The sequence below is a fragment of the Larimichthys crocea genome, unplaced genomic scaffold (assembly GCF_000972845.2).
Source record: "Larimichthys crocea isolate SSNF unplaced genomic scaffold, L_crocea_2.0 scaffold417, whole genome shotgun sequence".
In the NCBI taxonomy this organism is placed as follows: Eukaryota; Metazoa; Chordata; class Actinopteri; family Sciaenidae; genus Larimichthys; species Larimichthys crocea.
Genome location: NW_020855421.1, coordinates 267,131 through 285,989, shown reverse-complemented (window position 1 = coordinate 285,989; position 18,859 = coordinate 267,131). Strand labels below are relative to the sequence as shown.

At 47.4% G+C, this 18,859-nt stretch overlaps 1 protein-coding gene across 1 annotated transcript in view; it reads left to right on the top strand.

Annotated features, from left to right (window-relative positions):
* Positions 1–295: 295 nt before the first annotated feature.
* Positions 296–18,859, top strand: part of slc30a6 (solute carrier family 30 member 6) — a 53,887-nt gene continuing 35,323 nt past the window's right edge. The window contains exons 1-4 of the mRNA XM_010754253.3: positions 296–527; positions 1,775–1,821; positions 2,534–2,620; positions 6,533–6,617. Coding sequence (XP_010752555.1) covers positions 353–527; positions 1,775–1,821; positions 2,534–2,620; positions 6,533–6,617 — 394 coding nt within the window. The 5' untranslated portion in view covers positions 296–352. The remainder of the gene's footprint in view (positions 528–1,774; positions 1,822–2,533; positions 2,621–6,532; positions 6,618–18,859) is intronic.

The following is an 18,859-nucleotide window of genomic DNA, read 5'->3' as shown; positions in this document are numbered from 1 at the left end:
TGTACAAATAAAATCTGATTTGGTTCCATCCTCAGTACTTGCCTGTTTTGACGGTTGGTTGTTTTTGGTGTTTATTGTGTAGGTTATAGATATTTCTGTCTGTTTAATTTCTGTGGGTTTTTTGCCCTTTTTTTTATTCTACTTCTGTAGTACAATTACACTTTCTGCTGCTGGAACAAGTGAATTTCCCCGCGGTGGGACAAATAAAGTCTAATCCAATCTATTTGATTTGATTTGAGTCAAATGATCCGACTCCCTAAAAAGAACCGAACTTCCCATCACTGCGTGCTCTGCGACGCATGCGCGGCGCCGCCAAATAACAGAAGCGGCTCGTGGGAACGGGAGGTCCAAAATGGCGCTGGACGGAGCGATGTCCACGTCCTCGGTTCTGTCGTTCACCGCCGCGGACTTCTACCCCAGGAAGCTCGGCCCGAAGCCGGACGTGGTTCCGTCCGGGGTGACGGAGAGGAAGGTGGTGCCGCTGGACAAGCCGGACATGGTGTCGGTGGACGTCATCAACGACTCAGGTTTGTTATGCTAACAGGCTAACTGCTAACAACACGTCGTCAAACCGGCGAACGGGGTCGGTTCCGGTGTTAACGGGTCCGAACCGGGCCCGAGCTGTGTGTGTGTGTGTGTGTGTGTGTGTGTGTGTGTGTGTGTGTGTGTGTGTGTGTGTGTGTGTCGCTAATCCAGCCAGTTGTGAAGCTTCAGCAGTGATGTCCAAAGTACGGCCCGCACTGTAAAAACTGTCAGGTCGGTTTAACTCACAAACTTAAAGTGAGTGTACGGTACACTGTAAAAACTATCAGGTCAGTTTAACTCACAAACTTAAAGTGAGTGTACAGTACACTGTAAAAACTGTCAGGTCAGTTTAACTCACAAACTTAAAGTGAGTGTACGGTACACTGTAAAAACTGTCAGGTCGGTTTAACTCACAAACTTAAAGTGAGTGTACGGTGCACTGTAAAAAAGGATCTGATCAGTCAGTCACAAGAACTTTCAGTTAACTCAGCTAAACTTCATGAGTTAGTATTAAAACAGTTCGATGTAAGTTTCAGTGTCATCTTAATTTATCACAATGAGTTACAATATGTTCTCTGCCAGGAAAAAGATTTTCCACAAACTTAAAAACAAACATCTGTTCATTCGCCTCCGTCTGACACAGAGACTGTAAACATTAACATGAAAACACTGTGCATAATATAATATGAATATGTAAACAGAATGTGTAAAAAGATAATGTTGTATAAATATGAGCTATAATATCAACACTGTTCATATGATCATGTGTCACATGACGTATGTGTTCCAGTATTTGGAGTGTAAAACGTGACAGGTACATATTTAATCCAGGATGTTTAATCAGTTAAAGCAGGGGTGTCCAAACTGTTCCACAAAGGGCCGGCGTGGCTGCAGGTTTTCCTTCCAACCAACCAAGAGCACACAGTTTGACCAATCAACACTCTGAAGACTGAGATCAGTTGATTAAATTAGTCAAGTCTGGTGTGCTCTTGGTTGGTTGGAACAAAAACCTGCAGCCACACCGGCCCTTTGTGGAACAGTTTGGACATGCCTGAGTTAAAGGATCAGTAATAACTGGTGATCAAACGTCTTCCTGTTTTGTTCTATTTTAGTAGAAATAATTAGTTGCAGCCTGATTATGAGCCGCTGTAACGAGTGCATGATGTCATGAGATCAGCTGAAGTTCGACAGCAGAGAGTGGAGTCTGTGTGTTTCCTGTTTTGACTTGTGTCCTCTCGTCTGTCCACAGACGTCCACCTGCACAGGAAGAAGCACGAGCACGACACGTACGTCTTGGTGAGTGTCTGAAGCCTTGATGAGTCGACAAGAGAACACACACACTGACCCAGAGATCACACAGCTCATAGCTGGACAGGACACATCTGTCCTCTACAGCTGGGCAGGACACATCTGTCCTCTCCACAGCTGGACAGGACACATCTGTCCTCTACAGCTGGACAGGACACACCTGTCCTCTCCACAGCTGGACAGGACACATCTGTCCTCTACAGCTGGACATGACACATCTGTCCTCTCCACAGCTGGACAGGACACATATGTCCTCTCCACAGCTGGACAGGACACATATGTCCTCTACAGCTGGACATGACATATCTGTCCCTCTACAGCTGGACATGACACATATGTCCTCTCCACAGCTGGACAGGACACATCTGTCCTCTCCACAGCTGGACAGGACACATCTGTCCCTTTACAGCTGGACATGACACATCTGTCCTCTCCACAGCTGGACAGGACACATCTGTCCTCTCCACAGCTGGACAGGACACATCTGTCCTCTCCACAGCTGGACCTTGGTTCTGTGAGGAGTAATACTTCCTGCTGCTCTGACTGTCTGAGTGTCATACGCTGTCTCACCACTTGGTGGCGGTCTAAGCTTTCCTGTCAGAGACTTGCTGAAGCGGCTGAGCTCTAACGAACTGCACAGAGTCGTTTCACCGTTCTCAAGTTTGTGTTTTTAATTATTATCACGTGTTTTCACTCACAGGGCACCATCCACCCGTTCAGGAAGACGCACAGATCCGTGTTTGGAAAACTGGTTCAGGAGTTCAGACTGGTCTCCTCGGACAGACGGGTGAGTGTGTGTGATAATAAGTGTGTAGTAATAATAATGATGTTCAGGCTGTGGTGAGAAGCTCTTTAAGTTCGTCCGTCTGATTCTTTGTCGTCTTTCTGGGTCGTTAATTATTTAGAGTGCTGTTGAATTGAGGTTTTATTTTGAAATCAGAGAGTTTATTTATGGTTTGTTCGTTCCGGTCGACTCGACGTGGACTCAAAAAGTACGACGGTGAATCAGCTGACAGGTTTCTCCCGTCGTGCTCAGCGTTCTCGTTTATTTAAAAAATGTTATTTTATTATTTCTGATCAAACCAAACATTAAAATAGAAAATGAAGCTCCTGCGTGTGAATGTCAGGGTGATACTGTAACGAGGGTGGACATGGTGAAGTAGTGAGGGATCATGGGAGTTGTTGTCTCCACTGTCACCATCGCTGACGAGAATCTGTCTGATGTGACTCTGCAGATTTTTGTCCAGTCTTTGATCAGTTAGATTAAACTTTAAGGACAAAATCAGGGCTCACCTGGTGGCTCACCTGGTGGCTCACCTGGTGGCTCACCTGGTGTCTCACCTGGTGGCTCACCTGGTGTCTCACCTGGTGGCTCACGTCGCAGCTATCTCAACCCAATAAAGCAGAAAGGTTTCTAAAAATATCTTCCCTTCTTGAGCTCGTCGTGCTGAATTTGGTGGATGTTCGTCAACACAGCGTTTATTTAACGATGATTTAAATGTGACGACTCTAAACTCTGCTGGTTCTAAACATGTTTACCTCCTCCTCATTGTCTTCCTCCTCGTCTTCTTCCTCGTCCTCCTCCTTGTCTTCTTCCTCGTCCTCCTCCTCATCCTCCTGCTCCTTGTCTTCTTCCTCTTCCTCATCCTCCTGCTCCTCGTCTTCTTCCGCGTTCTCCTCCTCCTCCTTGTCTTCTTCCTTGTCTTCTTCCTCATCCTCTTCCTCATCCTCCTGCTCCTCCTCCTCGTCTTCTTCCTCGTCCTCTTCCTCATCCTCCTGCTCCTCCTCCTTGTCTTCTTCCTCGTTCTCCTCCTCCTTGTCTTCTTCCTTGTCTTCTTCCTCGTCCTCCTCCTCCTTGTCTTCTTCCTCGTCCTCCTCCTCCTCCTCGTCTTCTTGGTCTGGGTGTTTGTAGTTGCAGTCAGTGTTTCCTCTGAAACGTGTCCTGCAGTTTAGTCTGTGACTGTAGATCGTGTTTGTGCTGGTCAGTGTTGAGATTAAGAGGAACACCGACAGGTGATGAGGGTTACCTGTGGGCCGATCTGCTGGTAATGCCTCGAGGCTCCAGCAGAGCGCTCACGCTCTTCTTCCTCACTGATTTCAATGAGTGAAGACATGAGCTGCCTCGTTTGAACCGAAATATTTGACCTGAAACCTTCGTCACGTTTGTTTGTGTTCGCTCGTCACATTAAACTGTCAAAGAGAACAGCTGGTAGAATAACGCGTGCGGCAGTTTTCTGCCTGGAAAGTTTTGGTTAAGGTGCCTTGAAAGTGCTTGAATTCACACACATCGTATGGTTTATTTCAAGCAGACTGAACCCTCAGAACAAACGATTACCACGTGAAGGTCTGAGGTGACACCTTCTCCTAATCAGCAGAGGAGAGACAAACTACGGTGGACTCAGAGGAAGAGGACCTGCAGCGTCTGTAGATCTAATAACAGCCAATTAATCTGATCTTCAGGTCATTAAACACTGATGAAAGAAAAAATATATGAAGCTCCTCCATGAAGTTTCCCTCTTCAGAGGTTCGTCTGCCTTTAATGTCCTGTGAAGACCTTCATGTTTGTCACATAAAACATGTTTAGAGGAGCTCTGAGCGTCACCATGGACACCCCGTCCCTGCAGACGCAGAGCGCCGGAGACAGGACGCGGTCCGTGGACAGGACGCGGTCCGTGGACAGGACGCGGTCCGTGGACAGGACGCGGTCCGTGGACGCGGCAGCACGGCGATGATGTCATCAGGCCTGGCTCCTGGTTTAATACAGTACCTGGTGACTGCAGCCCTGTCACTCCAATGTCACATGTAACCACACCGCTGACGGACAGACGGGGGCAGCAGAGCGCCAGGATTAAACAACCGTGGACACACACACACACACACACACACTGTGTGGGTCTCCCATGCCTGTCGCTGGCTAGTGCTGTCACCAGATGCCCCAGTGCTGTCATAACACAGCACACCACAGTAATTGTAGATTTCACAGCACTCGGCGCTCCCCACCACGGCGTATGAGTCCAACACGAAGTGACAGGCCAGCACACACACACACACACACACACTTTCTGAAGGCGACTTCAGACTCGAGGTTTTATTTTTTATTTTTGTTCATCATTGGGAATTCTGCTGATTCCACACGGAGGCAGACGAAGAGTAACAACAGAGTTTTGTTACATTGAGGCTGACCGCATTAACACGTGATCAAATCAGGTTTTAGGCTGAGTAACAGTCCACCATGGACCGTGGTATAGAGTGTGTGACCCACTCTGACCTGTGATCAGGTGACCCACACTGACCTGTGATCAGGTGACCCACTCTGACCCGTGATCAGCTGAACGGTGTCTCTGTCATTCGTTCGTCTGTTCTCACTCTATGTAACTTTGGGCTCCGGGTCGGGAGAAGTACGTAACGCTTTACGGCACTAAGTCACACAGCAGCAACTATTTCACTGATTCTGGTGAAACTGGATCATATTTTATGGAGGAAATGTTTTCTGGTTTTCCCTCTGATGTCCTCCGGCTGCTCCGCCTCAACTCTCTGTGATTTACAGAGTTTATGATGGACAGTGAAGTAAACTGCTGACAGCTGTAGCTGCTGTTAGCTCATGTTAGCTCAGTCTGTTAGCTGCTGTTAGCTCATGTTAGCTCAGTCTGTTAGCTGCTGTTAGCTCAGTTTGTCCGGACTTAAGGACTGTTTGTTACTGTTTGTACCACTGGAAAGAAGAAGAAGAAGAAGAAGAGGTAACCAGGCTCAGCAGCTTCTATGGACATGATGGCAGAGGAGAAGAGAGTGAAGAGGACGCTGACGGAGGAAGCTAAGAAGAGAAAAGGAGAGAGTGAGCGAGCAAGAAGCCGCCGGACAAGAGTAAATGTGGGACTGACTTTTAGTGGTTGGTGAGAGCTTGGTGAAATAAAAGGCTGAAAGACAGACGCCGAGCTGGGCTGACTGCTGCTGGACTAGGCAGTGAGATCAGCTGCTGCTGGGTCTGGTTCTGGGGACCTGGGATTAGACTTTGACACTGGAGACAACAAACGTGGAGAACACAAAGCTCCTCGAGAGCTGGACTCCTGATCAGGGGTTCCCTGACAGTCTGGCGGGCGACCAGCCGCCGTCTAATCTAAATCCAAACCTACAAACCGTCTGGGAGCTGCTGGATGCAGAGTGAGCTCCCTGCCCCGCGGTCGACCTGCTCTGAGCTGAACGAGGACCGGACTAACGTGTTCACCACGGCCGGTCTGAATCAGTTCGTCACAGAAAACCCAGCTCAGGGGAAGGTCGGCGTCCGAGGACGCGAGAGAGGAAAACAGAACGAGCCGCTCTGCTCGTCAGGACTTTATGAATGCTCATAATGTGTTAAAGATGTGACTGTTGGCTGCAGCTGCTGTGCTTCATTTTGCTGTATAAGATGTATTTTTCATTTGATTTATGTTCTTATGCATGTTGCACTGCAGCGTTTTATCATTTTTGTTTTATTGTGCGAGTTTCTGATTAAATCTTTAAAAGATATCCGAGAAAGACGGACATGTTTTAAAGACGTCTGTTTTAAAGAGTGCGCCGCGATTGCTGGAGGTCGCCGACTGTCTAAACCCTGGACGTACTCAGGAATGTGTGCTTAACGAACGACCTTTTGTGGGCCGCGGCCCGACCTTTGAGCCTCTCTGCTGCTCTTTGTTCACTTGTTTTGTTTGTTTGTCGTTTCCAGTCGTGGAGGATCCTGCTGTTCGGCGCTCTCAACCTGCTGTGCACCGGCTGTCTGCTGATGTGGTGTAGCTCCACCAACAGCATGGGTGAGTACACACACACACACTGACACAGACAGTGACACAGACGTTAACAGGTGGAGATACCTGTCCACACACAGTAAACGCAGATTGACAGCTGAACACACACACTGACGACGTCTTTAGGAAGTGTGTTCGCAGGTCTGTCTCTCTGGAGGAGCTCAGGCTGATCCTGATCCAGAAGTCAGGACAACAACACCCCAAAGACGGTCATTAAAGGTGTATCTAGTAGTTTTCCTCTCAGTAACTTTAATCTTGTACTCACCGTGTTCATCGTGGAGGTCGTTGATTCGACTACAGACGAAGTCTGACGGGTCAACGTAACAAACGTAGTGAGTTCTGGACATGGTGGTGCTGTCCACCTCGTGTCTCACGCCGCAGACGTACAACACGCTTGTAAACGTGATGAAACGTCACTGAATAAATAAGGTGGAACAGATTTCCCATGATTTCCCTGAGTGCTTTGTTTGCTTGTGGCATTGACGCGATTTCGAGTATTTTGGCAGATTTGTGGTCAGATTAGGCTCTGAGAGTCTGCTGTGGAAACAATAAAGATCTGAGTGTGTGCATGAAATATCGTCCGTCGGTAGCTTCCATAAATATCAGTGTTGGTCTGAAGCGTGCTCTGAGTGTGTTTGTGTTCTGCTGTGTGAGCAGAGCAGCAGCACTTAAACCCATTTCTCTGCCTCAGCTGAGCTGTCTGCCGGCGTCGCCGTGGACGATGTGACGGGCTTATATTTAGGACGCTAAAAGACACGCAAGGACAAACCTCCGTACACGCAGCAGAGCTCGCAGGTGTGCAGAGAGTGTCTGCGGGGGGAGTTTGAATTAATCAAATATCAATGAGTGTTTCAGGAGGTCTCATCAGATGCATGCCGTGTGGAGGTAAACTCGAGTCGCTGTGGTTGAGTTGAGGTCAAAGCCTAAGTTCTTTCAACGCGCTCGAAAACTCGCGATGTGATGACTATGTCCAGGATTTTTTGGAGTCAGAAATGTCAAAATGATGAGGGCTACGTCCTCAGGTCTTTAGTTCCTCGGGTCTTTAGGTCCTCGGGTCTTTAGTTCCTCGGGTCTTTAGGTCCTCAGGTTTTTAGTTCCTCGGGTCTTTAGGTCCTCAGGACTTTAGGTCTTCGGGTCTTTAGGTCCTCAGGACTTTAGGTCTTCGGGTCTTTAGGTCCTCAGGTCTTTAGTTCCTCAGGACTTTAGGTCCTTGGGTCTTTAGGTCCTCAGGACTTTAGGTCTTTGGGTCTTTAGGTCCTCAGGTCTTTAGTTCCTCAGGACTTTAGTTCCTCAGGACTTTAGGTCTTCGGGTCTTTAGGTCCTCAGGTCTTTAGTTCCTCAGGACTTTAGGTCCTCGGGTCTTTAGGTCCTCGGGTCTTTAGGTCCTCAGGACTTTAGGTCCTCAGGACTTTAGGTCCTCGGGTCTTTAGGTCCTCAGGACTTTAGGTCTTTGGGTCCTTGGGTCCTCTGGTCCTCTTGTCTTGACACGTAGCCCCTAACTAAGCATTGTTGTCCACCCTTTGATGGAAACATTATTCTCTGGCATCGGCCTCTTCAAGTTCAGGAATGGTTTGAGGAGAACAACAGCCAGTTCAAGGTGTTCAAGGTGTTCCTCAGTCCAATCAACAACAAGTTGATGATCCATGGAAGCCACACGTCCAAACTTCCAGGACTTGAAGGATCTGCTGCCGACTTCTCAAAACCAGATACCACAGCTGTGGGGTGAGACAGCTGTGTGGTGAGACAGCTGTGTGGTGAGACAGCTGTGCGGTGAGACAGCTGTGGGGTGAGACAGCTGTGTGGTGAGACAGCTGTGCGGTGAGACGCAGTGTTTATGGTCAGCGAGGCTCGTGTCTGCCACCAACATTAAATCCTCTCAGGGATTCCATCACTCAGGAAAACGCTGCCATGAAAAGAACAACATGCAACCTTATCCCTGCTCAGCCGCCCGGCCTGCAAATACTGCAGCATAAGCTACACACACACACACACACACACACACACACACACACGTACAGCGGCGTCGGGTGTCGCACAGACAGGAAGCGGAGGACAGGTATCGAACAAACGGAGGGGAAGGCGACACCGCCGTCGATACTCGGTCCCCGATGAGGACAACAGGAGCAGACAGCGGCCCCATCTCAATACTGTCAGTCAGACTTCTCGTTATGTATAAAGTCTCCTACGCTCAGAGGGGCAGCGAACGCAGCGCTCGCTCATCTTTTCCTTCATGATGTTTACAGTCAGCGGTTACTTCAGAGTGTAAACTCACAAGCTTTATCCGTCTGATCGCCTCGACTCTCCTCACCAGCTGTGAAATTTGACCGGCCTTCCTCACCTCGATGAGCTCGTTACTGAAATCTAAATATTCAGAAAAGTTTAATGGAGCGCGGCTGCTAATAGATCTTTGGATCGATCGATCGATCGATCTTCTGACTGCTGTTTTATACCGACTGATGAGTCCTCACTTCTCCTCACCGGCCGAAAGGCTAAAAAGTCTTACCCAGTCTGTTGTTCTGGTCTTTGTCAACATCCAGAGAAATGTTTGGTCTCAACTTGGACCAGATCATGTGCAGATTAATTTCATACCTGAGATGTTCTGATGCACTATAGTCCGATCGATAAATCCCTTGTTTGTTGAGTTCACTAAAACCTGGACGTAGTCTCCATGACGTCCCCTCAGACTATCTAAAACCTGGATGTAGTCTCCGTGACGTCCCCACAGACTGTCTAAAACCTGGACGTGGTCTCTGTGACGTCCATACTGGTAAAATGTTTGTCACATGATTGGCTGGAGGACAAGACTCTACGACAATCCAAACACCGACAGGCTGAACATCGCTCTGTGTGTGTGTCAGGACCAATGAGATCTCTTCATGTCTGATGATGTGGAGCGTTCACGGTTTGTCTTCCACTTCATTAGACTGACAGCGCACACACGCACACGCACACACACACAGATGTGCTTCACATAATAACCTTCCACCGCATGTTAGTGCAGCAGTAAGTGCTGTGGGTAGATGTATGTCCAGCTGTTGGTAGTGTTGTAGAGGAGGTCCTCTCTGAAGAGCTGGAGGTCTTCAGGAGGTCTGTGAAGGTAGAGAGCCTGGCGTCTCTCATTGGAAAAGGTAACATATGTCTGTATAAGTCAATGCTGATGTCGATGTCGTGGAGCAGCAGTTCAGTTTTAGAGAGGTAGGTATGTCTGAGAGGCATTCAGAGACGGATAGAGCTGAGTGTCATCTGCATAGCAGTATTAGGAGAAGCCATGCGAGTGGATAATCAGGAGGTGGTGTAGATTGGGAATGGAAGGGGCCTCAGCATCGAGCCCTGGGGCGCTCCTGTGGTGAGGCTTGCGAGCCAGGATACACTGAACACCCCGTGAGGTCGAATTCGAACCAGAGTTGGCCACGTTCAAGAGAAAGATGCTTGAAAACTGTCATGAGAGAATTTCTGTTATGAATATTTTAAATTAAATTGAATGCAGTCGTCTTCGTCGTCATCATCAATTCATTTCGCTCATACACAGTCATGGACGAAAGTATTGGCACCCCTGGAGTTTTTCCCCATTTCTCCCAGAAATGTGTTGCCATTACAAATGTTTTGGTATTGACATGTTTATTTCCTTTAAGTGCTTTGGAACAACACAAAGCAGAAGAAAAAAAAATTGGGTCTGACAAAATTGTTGGAACCCTCAACTTAATATTTGGTTGCGCACCCTTTGGAGAAAATAACTGTAACCCGTCGCTTCCTACACCCATCAACAAGCGTCCTATGACCATCAACAAGCGTCCTACGACCATCAACAAGCGTCCTAGACCCATCAACAAGCGTCCTAGACCCATCAACAAGCGTCCTACGACCATGAACAAGCGTCCTACGACCATGAACAAGCGTCCTAGACCCATGAACAAGCGTCCTAGACCCATGAACAAGCGTCCTAGACCCATCAACAAGCGTCCTACACCCATCAACAAGCGTCCTACACCCATCAACAAGCTTCCTACACCTCCCAACTGGAATTTTGGAACACTCTTCTTTTGCAAACTGCTCCAGGTCTCTCAGATTTGAAGGGTGCCTTCTCGCAACAGCAATTTTGGGATCTCTCCATAGGTGTTCTATGGGATTTAGATCCGGACTCATTGCTGGCCACTTCAGAGTTCTCCATTGCTTTGTCTCTAGTCATTTCTGGGAGCTTTTTGAGATGTTTCAGGTCACTGTCCTGCTGGAACACCCATGACCTCTGACGCAGACCCAGCTTTCTCATACCAGGCCCTACATTACAGGCCAAAATCTTTTGACAGTCTCCAGATTTCATGATCCCTTGCACACAGTCAATGCACCCAGTAAAACAACCCCAAAACATCTTTGAACCTCCACCATGTTTGACTGTAGGTACCATGTTCTTTTCTACAGGCCTCTACAGGTTTTCTGTGAACAGGAGAATGACGTGCTTTGCTAACAAGCTCTACCTTAGTCTCATCTGTCCACAAAACCTTCTCCCAGAAGGATCGAGGCTTACTCAGATACATTCTTCTCTCGTCTCTGTGTCAGAAGTTGGGTTCTCCTCAGTCTCCTGCCATAGCGCCTCATCCCGTTCAGATGACGACGTATGGTTGGAGCTGACGCCGTTGCACCCTGAGTCTGCAGGACAGCCTGAATTTGTGTGGAAGTTGACTGAGGTTGTTTATCCACCATTCAAACTCTCCAGTGTTGCATTATTTTGTCAATTCTTCTCTTCTCCATGCTTGGTGTGGCACACAACACAAAGGTTGGGTCAACTTTTATCCAACTGGCTTCAGGTTTGATATATTGCCACAGTTGAGTTTAAACGGACATCACATGCTTGAAATGAAATGATTTTAATAGGGTGCCAATGATTTAGTCCAGTCCATTTTTGGAGTTTTGTGTAAAATGACGTCAAATTTGTCTTTTTTCAGCTTTTTTATGTTGTTCAGTGCACTTAAAGGAAATATACATGTGTACCAAAACAATTTTAATTTCAACACTTTTTGGGGAGAAATGGTGCATTTCTGGAAAAAATCCAGGGGTGCCAAAACTTTGGTTTATGACTGTAACGTTCACCCACAATCCAGAACTCAATGCAACAAACTCCAAATCATGTCCGTCTGCTGCTTGTTCCTTATTGCTGTTCAAAGCTTCTGTCGCTTCTTCCAGCCTGAATTGTTTGTACCAAATGTGTACATCCAACGCCTGCAGTGCATTTCCTTTTTAAATGAAGCATCACACACACACACACACACACACACACACACACACACACACCCCTGTTGACCCCCCTTTGCAAATCTAATACCATGTTGTAGAGCAACTGCTACACCACAAAGCCTCATATGTACATACTGTACATGCCTGTGCTGCAGAAACACACACACACACACACACACACACACACACCACACACACTCTCCTTTGGCCCCATTAGCTCATGACTAACGGCTTAACAGACGTGTAAATACACACACTATACCATATACACATAAACATACACACACGCACACACACTGCAATCTGGCCCAGTGTTCTGCTCATGACTGTCAGCGTATTTGCAAACACGTACACACACACACACACACACACGCACACGCACACGCGTGCACACACGTGGCCGTATAGACTCCATACATGGCGTCCTTGTGCGCTGAGGCGGGTAACCCTTCGTTGACCTGTGAAGCTGCCTGAAGAGATAATCAGACTGCAGCTTATCCAGACCGTGTGTGTGTGTGTGTGTGTGTGTGTGTGTTTGTGTTTGTTTCCAGTTCACTGACTGTGCAGAGAACATGATGTCGACAGTGTTTACACGTGTTTTTAAAAACACTCATAAATGTGTGTAAAGACAAACCTCGTGAACAGGAAGTAGTGATTTGTTGTCTCCAGTTTGTAGTCTCAATCTGTGGTAAATGTGTCCAGCTGTACTCGAGTATTTCTTCTGATTACATTACTTCTGATCATCCAGGTCCCCAGCAGCAGCTGATCTCACTGCCTAGTCCAGCAGCAGTCAGCCCAGCTCGGCGTCTGTCTTTCAGCCTTTTATTTCACCAAGCTCTCACCAACCACTAAAAGTCAGTCCCACATTTACTCTTGTCCGGCGGCTTCTTGCTCGCTCACTCTCTCCTTTTCTCTTCTTAGCTTCCTCCGTCAGCGTCCTCTTCACTCTCTTCTCCTCTGCCATCATGTCCATAGAAGCTGGTGACTGCTGGGCCTGAAACATGAGCTAACAGCAGCTACATTTAGAAGCAGTTTACTTCACTGTCCGTCAGGAAACTGTGAATCTTGTGACTTTTCGCATGAAGCTCTGCTGCAGTAGATTTTTCTGTTTGACTCTGTGTGTGTGTGTGTGTGTGTGTGTGTGTGTAAGTGCTGTTTAAGCATAGTCGTTGTTGCACTGTTGCTGAAACATAAGCTGATGATGAATCTACAGAACTGTGTGTGTGTGTATAGTTGGATCAAATTGTGCAGTGGACAACTGGATCATCTTTCAGCTTTTTACAAAGTAAAGACATCAGCTCTTTGTCTCACGGACCAAACACACTCTCACACACACACACACACACACACACACACACACACACACCTTTGTCACTCACACACTCTTTACCTGTCTCTCTTTCACCTGTCTCTTTCTCCCAGGGTTCCTCTCCTCGGTGAGGAGGTGCTTCATGTCTTCCTAAGCCGTCTCCAAATCTGGTTTGAAGTGTTACGAACATCGATGATGAACACAGGTTGTGTTGTTCAGAAGGTTCTTTAAGTCTGACGTCTCATCTTCGGAGACACAGGCGGACGGACAGAAGACATGTCTGAGTGTGGTCTCCAACAAAGCTTGAGTTTCACTGTACGAATGTTCAGACGTTTTGTGTGTTGTGAAAACTGAGTCCGATGTTTACTTCAGTGACAGACTCGCTCATAATCAGGACCTGCTGCTGGTCTCCTAAAAGAAGCTAAACCCACGTGACGCGTTTCATGTTCCGACCCGTTTAAGGTTTTTAACCTCACGTGAAAGAATTTAAGGTCAGATTCACCTGATTTGTCATGAACGAAAAAATGGATTTGTGTCTGCAATGTAAACTCGTGATGTGCGATATATCGTTGTTTACGATACATCGTCAAAAACATTGTCATCCCACGATAAAAGTGATAAATTCCCATTGATGATGTATGTATGTGTGCGACACACTCGCAGCCCAACACGCACATTGACAAACATGGCGGAAAGCGGAGCAGATACGCCGGGCAGCGAGGAGCTCTTTCCTCACAAAGAGGAGCTCTTTCCTCACAAAGAGGAGCTCTTTCCTCGCAGCGAGGAGCTCTTTCCTCGCAGCGAGGAGCTCTTTCCTCAAGCTCCAGCCACCAATCAGACACTTGGACAAACCTCCAGACAGACGGCCTGAAATGTCCGTGAAGCAGAGACTGTCCAGGTGGATTCACAGACTAAACTCTGATCATCTACCTGTGTACCCTTATTTCATGTACCAGCTTCTAAATCTGAGTCTGACTCACAATTTCCAGCAAAATATAATGACACAAAGAAGTTTAATTAGATTTGTGTCCGATGATTAGAGAGAGAGAGAGGGCCCACAGCAACACACCACCAGCTCCCCCTCGCCTTTAGTATTATTTTGGTCATAGACTTATAGTCAGAAAGATTAGGCTGAATTGGTGTTTATTTATCGTTACCGTGATAAATGCCAGAAATTATCGGGATACATTTTTTAGTCCATATCGCCCGTCCCTAGTGTAAACGCAGCCTATGCTGTGAAGGGAAACATGGATCCGGTTCAGGGCGGCGGATACCAAATGTTTTGACCCTCATCACACGTTACAGCTTCGGTTTGAACCTGCACATTAGCATTGCTTAGCATTTTGTGTGTGTGTGTGTGTGTCTACAGCTGTTTCCTGGCCTTAAGCGGTGCATAAAAAACCAGGTCAAGTGTCAACAGACGAATAAACACTCCTCCTCCTGCTCCTCCTCTTCTTTCTCCTCCTCGTCCTGAGTTTCAGCGTCTACATCCCGGTGAACCTGGACGGATCCGTGATTTCTACGTTGTGTTTGTATTCATATCCGTTAGTTTGTTTGTTTGTTTGTCGTCCACAGACGGTTGAGTGTGCACATGTGATCCGAGTGTGTGTCTTGTCCCCGGGCTCTCGGTGTTCCTGTGTGTCAGAACACAGCTGGTGAAGCAGTTTGTCCCACGGGGGCTTCTGTACAGCCGACACACACTCAGTAAGCCTGTATGTGTGTGTGTGCTCAGGACGATCCCTGAAACACACTGATGATGTCTGTGAATCTGCTCCCATGGGATCCGCCTTGAAAAGTCTGTTATGAACCCGAAATGAGCAGATGCTGACGTGTTTTGATATCAGTAAACAGATCATCAGTCTCTTTCCTGTCCGCTCTCTGTATGAATATGAAGTCTATCATGGAGTTCTGGGTGGAGGTCGAGTCACAGGTGGATGAATTGGAGTTTAGATTAATCCACATTTGAATCCCAAAAGTTTCAAAAACTCTGAACTCTCCTCCTGCCGGTAAACATCTGTCTCAGAGACTACGTCCAGGTTTTAGACAGTCTGCGGGGACGTCACGGAGACTAGGTCCACACCCATTAGTGATGTCACAGTGTGACATCACTGCTCTCTCTGGTTGTTAACACAGCACCTCTCAGCTCTCCTAATGCCCGTTTTGTCTTAACAGATGATGTTACATTGATTATCATCGGCGGGGTACGGGGTCAGGGCACAGGGGGCATGAAGGCGGGTCAGGTCAGGGCGTGTTTGGTTTAACGTATCACTGCCAGCTGCCTCTCAAATCCCACGTGGAGACACGAGAACCCCTTCGACTTCATAAATGGATGCCGCGGAGCTTCGGTCCGGTTTCATATCGACAGAAGTTTCTTGTCATAGCTGAGGATGACGAGCTGTCTGTGTGGGCCGCGGCCAACAGGGTGTGTGTGTGTGTGTGTGTGTGTGTGTGTGTGTGTGTGTTATTTCTATGGACCTTTTTAAAAGTTTACTGATCTCCCACTCGAGGTTAGAGATGCTCGTCATGTGACGATTTAAAGGACCGGTGACCGTATAATCAAACATAACCAAACAGGATGGTTACTATGGTAACGGCTCGTCTCACGTACACGACAGACGGTGAATTATTTTAGACAGAAACCGTCGTGTTTCGTGTTGACTGTTCCAGTCGGTCTCTGGTCATGTGACGTCCTTCATCTCGTGTTGTTACGGACACGTAATGAATCTTTCAGTTGTCATGTTTCTTAAAGGGACAGCGCAGGGAGCTTTAGTTCACTTCAGACTGATGATATGTTTGTTTTGGAACGTTCTGACAACGTTTGTGTTAGATGAGTTAATTAATTAATTAATGACTCGTGCCCAGAAATGACTTCATACATATGACCTCTGTTTACAATCACAGTGTGTCTGGGTGTGTTTGTTTGCGTGTTAATATTATTAAACTGTGTGTGTGTGTGTGTGTGTGTCAGGTGTGTGATATGTGTGTGTAGCTCTCAGGTCTCATCTTTCCCCTCAGTGGTCAGCAGTGTCAGCGTTGGGCAGTGATCCCAGCCTCCTCCTCCTCTTCATCTTCCTCCTCCTCTTGTATCATTCCATCCTTCATCCTCCTCTCTGGTTCTCGTCCTCCTCGGGGAGCCTCCTCACCGCAGCAGTTGAGGCGTTCAATAGAAGCTTTTAGTTTACATCTGCAGCACACAAGAGCTGACCCGACACTGTGTGTGTGTGTGTGTGTGTGTGTGTGTTCTGGGTCTCACGTTACTGTTTACCGGAACCAGTGACACTAAGCTGCTATTTGCTGTGGTTAGCACATTTAGCATCTCATTCGGAGGTTGCGTGTGTGTGTGTGTGTGTGTGTGTGTGTGTGTCCTGCTGAGCTTGTTGAAGGCATTTGAACAAAATCTGAATAAAGAGCAACGTGTCGGGTCGTCTGTCTTTCAGCCTTTTATTTCACCAGCAGCAGCTGATATCACTGCCTAGTCCAGCAGCAGTCAGTCCAGCTCGGCGTCTGTCTTTCAGCCTTTTATTTCACCAAGCTCTCACCAACCACTAAAAGTCAGTCCCACATTTACTCTTGTCCGGCGGCTTCTTGCTCGCTCACTCTCTCCTTTTCTCTTCTTAGCTTCCTCCGTCAGCGTCCTCTTCACTCTCTTCTCCTCTGCCATTATGACAGCAGTACGAGCTAACATCAGAAGTGGAGTCCAAAGCTAACATTCACTGCATGTCAGGTATCTTGTCATATTGTGGTTTTAGCTGTCTAACTTTAGCTTGCTTGCAAATTTCTAGCTTCAGATCCGGTTCTGGCACGACACCAACTCCACTCCCTCCTCTTCCCGGTTAGCTGAAACGTTTGACTACCAACATATGAAAACAAAACATACGTACAGCTTGTGTGTTACCGCGGTGGATTCGGCTCCAGCAGCTTCTTTGGTTGGCTTTTTTTTTTTCCACAATGTCTGTGGTCCCTCCACGTCAGCTTCGTACACAAAGTGACAACCATTCAAATCTCTTTGCTAACGGACAGCGGCTAACAGACTGAGCTAACAGACTGAGCTAACAGCAGCTACAGCTGTCAGCAGTTTACTTCACTGTCCATCATAAACTCTGTAAATCACAGAGTTGAGGCGTCCACATTATAAACACACACACACACACACACACACACACACACACACACACACACACTGTGTGTGTGTTTGGGCTGCTCCTCTGCAGACATCATTAAATATTCATCCTCCTGCTCGTATTTCTCCTCATCTGTCTGTTCACCCTTCGCTTCCTTCCTTCCTTTTATTTTAAATCTGTATTCCTTCCTTCCTTCCTTCCTTCCTTCCTTCCTTCCTTCCTTCATGCTCACTTGTTTCCTCCTTTCTTGTCACCCTCCATCTTTGTTTTCCGTGTCAAAGTAAATTAAAGTTAGGAGGGATGAAGGAGGGACGGTGGTCAGAGATCATACAGAGTTTGTCAAACCACCTCCTCTGTCCTCGTCTCCTTGTTTCCTCTCCTCCTCTATTGATCACCTCTGAAAACAAACAGGGGATTTTAATCCTTCATTCTGTTCTGGGTATTAAGTTCAGGCCCTGTGGGCCATCGTGCGTGTGTGTGTGTGTCTTTATGTCTGTACATGTGTTGATGTGTGTACATTTGTGTGTGTTGCTGTGTTTGTGTACTTGTGTTGAAGGTGTGTGTTCGACCAAACTAATGTCCCGTCTGTTTGTTGCTCTGGTATCACATCCACACGTCCTCTGGGTGTCAGTGTTTGTAAGCAGGAGATTTATAAAGGAATTGAACCGGGTTTGTGTGTGTATGCATATGTGTGTGTGTGTGTGTGTGTGTTGCGGTGTATATGTAAACCTATCCGAGCACAGCGAGGGGAAATTTCAGCCCGGGTATCGACCTGGTCCGGCCTGTTTCAGGGTCACTGTGATGTCAGCGTTTGTATTATTATTGCTTTTATTGTCTGCTGCTTTTAATTCAACACAACAAGAAGACATCAAACCTCATTGATCCCGGTGGACAGATGAGACGCCACATATCAAAATAACAGGAGACAGCAGAAGAATAATGGACTTTAAACAGGATTAAATTGTCTGCATTGAACACTTTATTAGTGCATTATTTCACTTTCAGAATCAGCAGGATGAAGGCTGTCAGTCATCCAGGTTGTCTTTCTTTGAGAAGGGTTAAATCTGGACTCGTTGTCTCGTCCAAGAGTCGTTCTCAGTTCTGACGGAGCAGCGCGGAGATACAAGTATAAGCTGAGGCAGCCATTGTTTCCACCTGCTTCGTTAGTGCCCGTTGTTGTTGTTATGACGACTTCCAATGTGAACGACAGTCGTTAAAGTCGCCTGAGGTCCGATGTGAACGACAGTCGTTCAGGTCGTTAGTCGCCTGAGGTCCGATGTGAGCGACAGTCGTTCAGGTCGTTAGTCGCCTGAGGTCCGATGTGAGCGACAGTCGTTCAGGTTGTTAGTCGCCTGTGGTCCGATGTGAACGACAGTCGTTCAGGTTGTTAAAATCGCCTGAGGTCCGATGTGAACGACAGTCGTTCAGGTTGTTAGTCGCCTGAGGTCGTTCAGGTCGTTAAAGTCGTTAAGGCCACCATTTACTCAATCCCACTGGTCCCTCCCCTTCAGCTACGTAGTCACAATGGCAACCACTGAAGGCGTCCAGCTTTTTTGACTGTTCTGAGCGGTCCAGGTCCGAGTACTGAC